The 9,203-nt window shown below is 30.1% G+C and overlaps 3 protein-coding genes across 3 annotated transcripts; 1 reads left to right on the top strand and 2 right to left on the bottom strand.

Moving 5' to 3' along the window:
* Window positions 1-6: 6 nt before the first annotated feature.
* On the bottom strand, window positions 7-4,695 carry LOC138943010 (dymeclin). The gene is made up of 12 exons (XM_070313529.1): window positions 4,471-4,695; window positions 3,714-4,016; window positions 3,282-3,485; window positions 2,915-3,159; window positions 2,628-2,843; window positions 2,305-2,486; window positions 2,096-2,221; window positions 1,907-2,020; window positions 1,588-1,818; window positions 1,316-1,498; window positions 1,032-1,148; window positions 7-940 (listed from the first exon to the last, which is right to left on the bottom strand). The coding sequence occupies exons 2-12, from the start codon at window positions 3,998-4,000 to the stop codon at window positions 773-775; spliced, it is 2,073 nt and encodes a 690-aa protein (XP_070169630.1). The 5' UTR covers window positions 4,001-4,016; window positions 4,471-4,695; the 3' UTR covers window positions 7-772.
* An 841-nt stretch (window positions 4,696-5,536) lies between these two features.
* On the top strand, window positions 5,537-7,117 carry LOC138942835 (mitochondrial 2-oxoglutarate/malate carrier protein). The gene is made up of 6 exons (XM_070313306.1): window positions 5,537-5,604; window positions 5,705-5,914; window positions 6,067-6,200; window positions 6,318-6,488; window positions 6,754-6,853; window positions 6,919-7,117. Exons 1-6 carry the CDS (start codon window positions 5,537-5,539, stop codon window positions 7,115-7,117), a joined length of 882 nt encoding a protein of 293 aa, XP_070169407.1.
* A 247-nt stretch (window positions 7,118-7,364) lies between these two features.
* LOC138943017 (mitochondrial 2-oxoglutarate/malate carrier protein) lies at window positions 7,365-9,079 on the bottom strand. The gene is made up of 6 exons (XM_070313537.1): window positions 8,905-9,079; window positions 8,616-8,831; window positions 8,250-8,383; window positions 7,967-8,137; window positions 7,668-7,767; window positions 7,365-7,557 (listed from the first exon to the last, which is right to left on the bottom strand). The coding sequence occupies exons 1-6, from the start codon at window positions 8,988-8,990 to the stop codon at window positions 7,365-7,367; spliced, it is 900 nt and encodes a 299-aa protein (XP_070169638.1). The 5' UTR covers window positions 8,991-9,079.
* Between the last annotated feature and the right edge of the window lie 124 nt (window positions 9,080-9,203).

Here is a 9,203-nt window from a genome sequence, read left to right as displayed (position 1 = left end):
ATATGAGAAGATGATACTGCAAGAGATTTAGTCTTGAAGAGATTATACAAGTATATTTGTAAATTATATGACTTGTCAAGATTATAACTTTTTATGTATATCTTTTAGTAAATATCTTTAATAAAACAAAAAATTATATAATTTTCTCTAATAATGTTCGTAAAGCAAAATATTGTAATAACTTTAACCAATCCTGTCGACATGCAGTAATTTTGTTTAACTGCATTCACATTTTTTTTTTTATATTTTATATATTAATATGTATTACACATATGTATATGTATTATATCATTTATATATTCATAACATAAAATTGTAGAAAGATTAAATAGACTAATTTTCAAAAATGTGAAATTACTTGTATGAGTCTTTCTTATCTTGTCAGATAATATATATAATATGAAAATGAAAAGGTAAAAATTAATTTATACATTTTCATTTGTTCTTTCATAATTTCATAATAAATATTAAAATACTGATATACAAGAGAATAAAGTGATATATAATAAAAAAATTCTATTTCAGATAACATCCTGATTATAACGGGTCTCCTTCATGCAATATTTATCTTTAATGTCATATATATTATATTCATTTTTGCACTGTATACACTTTCGTTTTCAGTCCTTAACTTTTCCATTTTCCATTGCCGAAAAGAAAATGCTTATACTTTTTTCTTTCGACAATTTTTATTACAAACTTATTTCATATATTATTATCCTACCGTTATTATTTCGAATACTTATAGTAGGACGCACCCCTCATCTCAATATCAGCAAACAATGATTGTTGTCTCGCCATTGTTATGAGAGAACAATTTTATATTTTCTGCGCTCCAATGTAATAACGCTCCCTGACAAACGACGCTCCACACATAAGGAATGAAGAATTCTTCTGGTTGTTCCTCTTCTACATATTTAAACTTCAATTCTGGAAACTTCTATAAACAACAGTACATACATAACAGGATTAAAATTTTTATAATAGTTTAAATAAATGGCATAATAATTCCTCTAACAATGTCGACATACTCTTAAACGATCTCGTGGCCATTCTAAAGTTCCTTGCTGTATAGTAGCCAATACTTGACTAACACCGAGTTGCGATTGATCTTTTTGCTCCAATTTATAAGAAAAGAAATTAATCACCTAAAAATCAGATATATCCGAAAATTTCGATTATATTGCATTGATTTAAATTTATAATATTAAAATATCTATAATATATAATATTAAATATATATAATATATATAATATATAATATTAAAATATCTATGTGCAAATGTTATAATATCATTTGTGATTTAAAACTTACAGAATCAATATTTTGGACGATATCTTGGAAAGCAGAATGCATTCTAAATGGTTGAAAGATATCCTTTTTATATAAGAGAGTGTAAATTAAGTTTGGATTGTATGCGAGTCTGTGAGTTAAACAACTATTTATAATTTCTAGCACCATCCGTAGGACCTCTTCAAGTATGGTTAAGTCTTGAATCTGCGGTATATATTTTAGTTGACAATACCGTTTGATTTATTTATACAATACATTTTATCTTATATATATATATATATATATATATCTACCAAATCTGTATTTGCAACGGTGGCATTTCCATTAACAGACATATTAATGGTATTGTCAGGAAAAGTTATTGGTTGTGCTTGCGCTCGAATTTTTGCTTCTAACCGCGCGTGTTTTTTTGCAAGAGTCTCGAATAGACTCAACAATCTCTGACTAACGTAAGGATGTAAGGATGTGAATTGGGCAGACATGTTTGCCAAAGCTGCTAGACAATTTGTATGAAGATATTTGTCCTAATAATGATAAAGAAAAATATAAAATCTAATTTATAGATGTGATTTTAAATCAATATATGATATAAAGAGGATGTCGCATGCTTACTCTCATTTTAAACATATTATATTGTATTGTGCGAATCACAACCAGGATTAAAAGACCACCTAATGATATTTCACTTATGGATCTCTCAGTGTACCATGTTACACCCTTGAGCATCTTGGGCAAAATAATACAATTATCTCAATCGTTATCTTAATCATTTACATTTATATAAAGTGTTTTAATACTTACAATTTCATGTATGCGTTTGTTAAACGTTTCATCTTCACTTAAAATTAGGAGAATGATAAGGGACATATAAATATGATGTGATGTATTGTTTGGTGCATGATACAATATTTGTAATATCGGAGTTACCTAAATAAATATTTCAGTATGAGAGATCATTAAATATTATGTGTCATTACTCTCAGAAAAAAATAAGCTTTTATATCACTTGCCAATAACTGTATATCAGGCCTTTTCATTATGTCCTGTTTCACATTCGAATTTCTATGTAATAGCATGTAGAGCAAAAGTGTGATTTCATCCGTATTTGGTATCTTACAAATAGTGTTATATAATTTATTCAGATTAAATTTAAAGATCTCGATTGTTTTCGTTTGTGATGTAGGTTGATCCTCTGCACAAAGAAATTTTATCATTTAAAATAATCAAATGCAGTTTATAATATATATCTCCAATAATCGCAATATTAAGAATTTGTACCAGAATAATCACATAATGAAATTAGATTAGCCCTCAATGCATATCAGTACCTCACCTTGCATATCTATAAAAGAGAAAAGCGCATTTCTATATGGATTGTGCGTAGCAGTACAATGATTTGTCAGAATCAATAAAAGTAATAGAGACTGACTAGCGAGTGGAGTTTCCGTATCGCGCTTTTTCTCATCGTCGTCAACAGTGCCGTTATGTGCAATCTGTACATTCTTTGAACCACTACCAATGCCCATTTTTATTACGTTCCACAACCCGGCTGAAACAATACTTTATATTAACGCTTATAAAACATATATCGCCCATGTTTTGTGATATTATTATATTTACCAGCTATACTGAATACAATACTACCCCCAGGTTGCTGCGTCAGCAAACCCGGGGGAGCGTGTTCCTGTTGTATAAAATTGTGTAACAGTATACACACCACAGCAGGTGCTTGTTGGCTCGAATGTGCATGCATCGCTATCCTGTATACAGTGCTATATTCAGCTGCGGTTTGAGAAAATAATTGTACCGAAAGCAACACAAGTAAACAATTAATTGCTTCCAAATGAACAACATATGTAAATTCACTGTAAAAAAAAAATACTGATTTATAATACACACATGTATAGTATGTATTTTAAATATTTTTGAAAATGCATGTACATACATGTATGTATAAGCATATTATATATTGTATATCTTCGCTTACCATAAAGGTACGTCTATAATAAGTTCTATCAATGCATCAAAAAGTTCTTCCAATCTAAAAGAAGACAATGCTTCATTTGCTGAAGTTGTTTGTGACGCTTCAATGTGTTTTAGCATCTCTTCTTCACCAACAGTCTCAATAAAATATTTCAAAATGCATCTAACGGCAAATAGTGCATTGTATGTTTGCCATGTCGATATTATACTGTAAGATTACAAAAATATATAACTTTCAAACTTACACAATTTAGGATATCATATATCTTTTTACAGATAAAATACAATTTTTATTAAACTTTTTAATTATTTAAAGATAAAAATTGTATTAAATTTTTAATTATTTTTTAATTTTTACAGACAAAATAATATTTCTGATATAAATTTAGCATTATAATTAATTATAATGTATCATAACAAAGCGACAGAAGCTTACTTTTGATTTTGAACAGGTGCTAGTAGTTCGTTGATACGTGCAAGAGCTACCTGTATCAAAGTACCAAAGTTGCCAGTAGTCAAATTATTCACAAGCAATTGTTGACACGATAAGTCTAATCTTGAATCGAGCTCTATTTGATCGTTCCTTGTAATAGGTGGTCGCATGTTGTAAGATAAGAATGTGTTCCAAAATGGATCGTTTGCAAGTATGCTTTGCTTTCCGCAGAATTTCTCCAGGTATACATTTTTGGAAAGATCTTCATAGCGACTTGGCGTTGTACCCATTGCTTCTATTGATCTTCTGAAAATGAAAGAAGCATCGGGTTTCAATATCTGAAATATCTCGAATAAACATTCCTCTTTTTACAAATCTCTCTAATCTTTTTATTTAAATACATGTACTATTTATAAATATATATATATATATATATATATATATATATATATATATAATATGCGTATATGTGTGTAAGGAAAACAATAAAAAATAATATTATATAAAAAAATATCAGGCACATTGAATGTGAAGATTCTTTACATTATCAGCAGCAACGCACAAACATAAAAATTACTCTTTCTAAAAATAATACAATCAAAAATATACACGTTGACAGTTCAGTTTGACAGCAGCTTAGAATGCAGTTACGAATGCATTGACAGAAATAATCGCGCACGAATATTCCAATGGTGCAATGTACAATAATAATATTGCTGCGTTATTTTTCTATTATAATAATAGTAAACGAACTAATAACCTTCACGTCATGTATCGAGGATGGTTGGACAGGATCGCCGATCACTCCTTGTTTCAACAGTTATTTGCAACTGTAATTCTGTATCACTTGAGATATCCTGCGACTTGACTGAGCTGCTAAAATAATGTACGCTTACAAAATTACGAATACCAACAATCTCAGTTGATTTCTGCAAATAACTGGCATATATAACGGCATGGATAGAAAAGTTCCACACTGCTATCAGCTGACGTATCGGTATAGTCGGTCATTGACAAATCGATCCCATCGTATCGACCGTCGTATCGAAAAGAAAATCGTATCAAAGATAAATTGATTCAATTATTTTTTTAAATGTATCTTATATTAATACTTGCAAAGAAATTTTTTTTTTTTTTTTTTAGCATAATTATGGGAATTATCAATAACTGATGTATGTTTTTATTTTTAACTATCTGAAATATATTGTCTGAATGAACAAGAGAATTATAATAACGGGGATTATTTTAAAAAAATGTATCTTATATTAATACTTGCAAAGAAATATGTAAGAATAATTTTTATTTAGAAAAATTCAAAGAAAACTTTATTACCGATTAATCTAAAATCGCTATATGTTTAAACATTTCAAATATGTTTTATACATATATATATATAAAAATAAGAGAAAATAAATTTTCAAATAATTTTAGTTTAATAAAATAATATTGAATGATTAATATTTATTTTAAATTATATATTGGGTTTAATACTGACGTTTATTTTATTGTTTGTTAATGTATGTGTTTATATAAAATTGGAGATATAAAAATTATTTTATATATTTTTTTATTATATTCTTTTTTTTTTTTTTTTTCATTTGATATATTTTCTATGTCTATATATAAAATATATATATATATCGATTTAACACATGCCTTTCTTAACAGTGGAATTATCGATATAATGCTATATTCAAGAGAGATATAAAAATGAAATAGCATGTTAAAAATTACAGTAACGTTACAACATTTTCAAAAATTTTGTTAAAGACGATGTTACACACAAGAGATTATAAGCTAGCATGAGAAAAAGAGAGTGCAAGTCAATGTCAGTGTCGATTCAAGACGCCAAAGTGCCGACATTTGCCAACTTTGTAATAGGTGGCATATCGGGGTAGAGAAATTTATACGTCATCCCATTTATTTCTTTAATCTTTCGAAGCCTCGAGAGTAAATATTAATCGATGACAATTTTTTCATTCCGCTAATGACAGAGTGGCAGCTCAGATCGCAACGCATCCTATGGACGTTCTTAGAATACGCATGCAAGTGTCGCGTAATACTTTACGCGATGCGGCTTTACAAACGTTTGGTAGAAACGGAGTTCGCGGTTTTTATACGGGACTGAGCGCGGGTCTTCTTCGTCAGTTGACTTATACCACAAGCAGACTCGGAATTTACAGCACGTTGATGGATATCGGGGAGTAATGGCAATTATTGCATAACGCTGAAAAAAAAAAATTCATCGTAAATCGTAGAGCTAAATCACACTGTGGATATATATCGTGTATAAATCGATTGTGATTTCATGTTCATCGTATACGTTTTAAATGTCGGCTAAATTCTTTTCTTTCAGACAACATTTTGGCTATTTAAATTACGTAACGATGATTAGTCTCGGGATGATAGCCGGTATAATGGGCTCTTTTATCGGTTCCCCCACGGATTTGATATTGATACGCATGATAGCTGATATGAATTTGCCAGCAGGTGTTATATCTTCGCTTTGCTTTTCGCTTTACGTATTTCTTTCTCGATATGATTTAAGATAATAAAGCGTCGTCTCAAATGCGTTATACATTTCCGATATGAAAAATTAATATTTAGAAAAACGAAAGAATTATAAAAACGTCCTCGGTGGCATCTCCGACGTATGGAGAACCGAGGGAATTACTGGATTATGGAGAGGAGCGGTGCCGACTATGGGCAGAGCAGCGATTGTCAATGGAGCACAATTAGGTACATATACTAGAACGAAGGTGATGCTGGAGAACACAGGTTATTAAAATTCGCGATATTATATCTAGAGATATTGTACCTATTTTTTATAAATAGAAAAAAAAATTAAATTTTTTTCCCCCCCCATAAAAAAAATATATATATAAAGAAAAATAATATATTTAAAAAAATAATGGAAAAAGAATTGATTTTTTTAATGGGGAAAAAAAACCCATTTTTTTCGACTGTTCTTTTCTATTAGAAAAAAATGATTTTAATTAGAGACTTAATAATAATATGCTAATAAATATTTTTAATACAATAGGATATATCCAAAACGGTATACCATTGCAATTTGTCGCTGCCTTGATGTCCAGTATAATTACATGCTTCGCCTCGATTCCGATGGACGTTGCTAAAACTAGGTAAAATGATAAGATTCTAATGCAAAATATATGTGATTTAGATCTTCAAATACATATTTTTGTAGGATTCAAAATTGGAGACAGTCTACGAAACCACCTAATATTATAGCTATGATCGTTAATATCGTTAAGACGGAAGGATTAATATCCTTATGGAATGGTTTTCTCCCATCTTATTCCAGAGCAGCACCTAATACTATAATTACCATGGTATGCGCCGATCAACTTCATCAAATGTATTTCACATTTTTCCCGATACAATAATAAAGTTTACCCGTGGCTCTGTCAATTATTTTATAAAATTACGTGCTACAGAATATGATTAAAATGAAACAACAGATAGCAATTTGCACAATTATCTAATTAAATTAATTATAATATTATCTCAAAACATGTAAAACTTAACTTGAAATTTTCTCTACACGATACATTTATGAATTGCGAAATGTATGGTATATGGGTATATAAAAGACACAAATGCGCAAATTTTAATCTGCACAATTTTTGATCATTACTGGAAATATATTCTATATAAATGCATCAATTGCTCGTTGATAACAAGAGTTAATACCGTATGTGGACCTATTCGGCAAAAAGTCGGCCAGAAACCTTTCCAGAGAGATCCTATCCCCTCGTTTTTTGCTATTGACATCATAACTACGATCATGCCTCGAGGTTTCTCGATGCTCTTCATGTTTTGTATCCTGTGGATATGAAATAATGATAATCTAATAAATTCTTCTCAAGAGAACCAATGTTTTACACACACAAAAAAAAAAAAAAAAATATAAAGCATTAAACTAAATGTGATAACCTGGTCTTCGTGACATCAAAAGGCATGGAATTGAAAGCCGTGAGAAATCCCGATACCATGGATGCACCAAAATGCAAACCTATACCTTCCTTAACATTCGCTATAAAAGTCATTGGCCAATCATTTTCCGCGAATTATAAAAAGATGTAAATAATGCGTAAAAGATGTCTAGGAACATTTCCAAGATTTTTATGGCACTTTTTGGAAGCTTAAGTTAAAATATATATTCGAGAAATTAAAGCAATTGGAAAAAAAAAAAGAATACGAATTACAAGATATTAAAAACTGATGAAACGTACTTCGCGAGGCTATCAAATGCTTCACTTGGCTATAAGTTGCCAGCTGCGAAATATTTACGACAACAGCTCTTCCTATCGTAGCCATGCTCCCTCTCCAAAGAGTGAACACTCCTTCCTCTCTAGCGATTCTCATGAACGCGTCGATCACATTCTTGTAATTTCTTCGTTGATCTAAACATTAGATTTAATCTGAGCGTTAAAAAATTAAATAATTCTCTTGGGAAAGAAAATGTTTTTTTTCTAATATCGATAAAAATTAGTTTGTTGAAAAAGTTATCATTACCTATTGGCAATCTACCATCTGTTGTCATTCTTACGAGAGCAACATCGGCTGGTGTTCCAACAAAAGCTCCTACGGCACCAGCGGTCCCAGCCATAGACATCAAAGTAACGAAGTTAGGACGACCGTACGTTTGCCTGAAAGCGTAGCGATCAATTTCTTTTTCAAAATTGCGGTCTCCCAAAAGATTGACCTTAATCGTACTATTTATTATGTAGTTGACATAACCGGTAATAAGTCATCGTAAAGATATCAGTACAGGATTCTTTTCACATGTTTTTCTTTTGGACTTTCGCGTTATTTAAATTTTATTATATACCTTTCCTAAAATCTTCTTTTTTATTTGCACGCGATGAGATTTTGATTTACCTCCAAAAATCTTGCAGCTGATTGTAAATTCCGAGTCGCACAGTTGTATATGTGGCTTGTCTTACGAGGCCGGCTGTCAAACCGTTGTAAAACGAAATGATGCCTTCTTTGGTGTACGTTGTGCTAATTACGTCCAAAACTGATGCTTTCCCCTTGTGCACCTGCATCCTATTCTTGATCACGTCCATTGGATGAACCACGCAAGTTCCCGCCATTCTGAGATAAGAGCAGATATTTAATAAAATATATATTTTCTTATTAATATTTTTTATTAATTTAACAATATTACCCTGAAATTCCACCTAACAGAAAGTTCATCATTGGTGGGATAGGTTGTGTCTTTTTTTCTCTCGGCTCTTTATCTTTTTCCGACATTGTCGATAGCTTCTTGTATTTAATGAAACAAGTGTATTTTTAAATATATTTGATATATAAATAATATTTTTCTTCTTTTTAAGATAACTTTAAAATATTTTTCTTTTATTTGAATCTCATCTCAAATTAAAATATATGTATATTAAAATCTTTATAAAATATTAAATTCTATAAAAAATTTAACCTGCCACACATTTTAATAAGATGATGAGT

This window comes from Polyergus mexicanus, unplaced genomic scaffold (assembly GCF_030449975.1).
Source record: "Polyergus mexicanus isolate NDT 795.1 unplaced genomic scaffold, iyPolMexi1.0 SCAF_24, whole genome shotgun sequence".
NCBI classification, from domain to species: Eukaryota; Metazoa; Arthropoda; class Insecta; order Hymenoptera; family Formicidae; genus Polyergus; species Polyergus mexicanus.
The sequence above is the reverse complement of the archived record's forward strand: the minus strand, read 5'-3'. Positions and strand labels throughout refer to the sequence as shown.

What these genes read in the sequence shown, in the direction of transcription:
- LOC138943010 (XM_070313529.1), bottom strand. Translation starts at nt 4,000, where the DNA reads ATGGGTACAACGCCAAGTCGCTATGAAGATCTTTCCAAAAATGTATAC. An exon ending in ACAAACGCATACATGAAATT is followed by an intron (nt 2,021 to 2,095) that starts GTAAGTATTAAA and finishes ATTTTGCCCAAG; the next exon opens with ATGCTCAAGGGTGTAACATG. An exon ending in ATAATATGTTTAAAATGAGA is followed by an intron (nt 1,819 to 1,906) that starts GTAAGCATGCGA and finishes TATCATTATTAG; the next exon opens with GACAAATATCTTCATACAAA.
- LOC138943017 (XM_070313537.1), bottom strand. Translation starts at nt 8,990, where the DNA reads ATGTCGGAAAAAGATAAAGAGCCGAGAGAAAAAAAGACACAACCTATC. An exon ending in GCATTTGATAGCCTCGCGAA is followed by an intron (nt 7,768 to 7,966) that starts GTACGTTTCATC and finishes TGACTTTTATAG; the next exon opens with CGAATGTTAAGGAAGGTATA. An exon ending in TTTGATGTCACGAAGACCAG is followed by an intron (nt 7,558 to 7,667) that starts GTTATCACATTT and finishes TCATATCCACAG; the next exon opens with GATACAAAACATGAAGAGCA.
- LOC138942835 (XM_070313306.1), top strand. Translation starts at nt 5,537, where the DNA reads ATGTCAGTGTCGATTCAAGACGCCAAAGTGCCGACATTTGCCAACTTT. An exon ending in TGATATGAATTTGCCAGCAG is followed by an intron (nt 6,201 to 6,317) that starts GTGTTATATCTT and finishes ATTAATATTTAG; the next exon opens with AAAAACGAAAGAATTATAAA. An exon ending in GGTGATGCTGGAGAACACAG is followed by an intron (nt 6,489 to 6,753) that starts GTTATTAAAATT and finishes TTAATACAATAG; the next exon opens with GATATATCCAAAACGGTATA.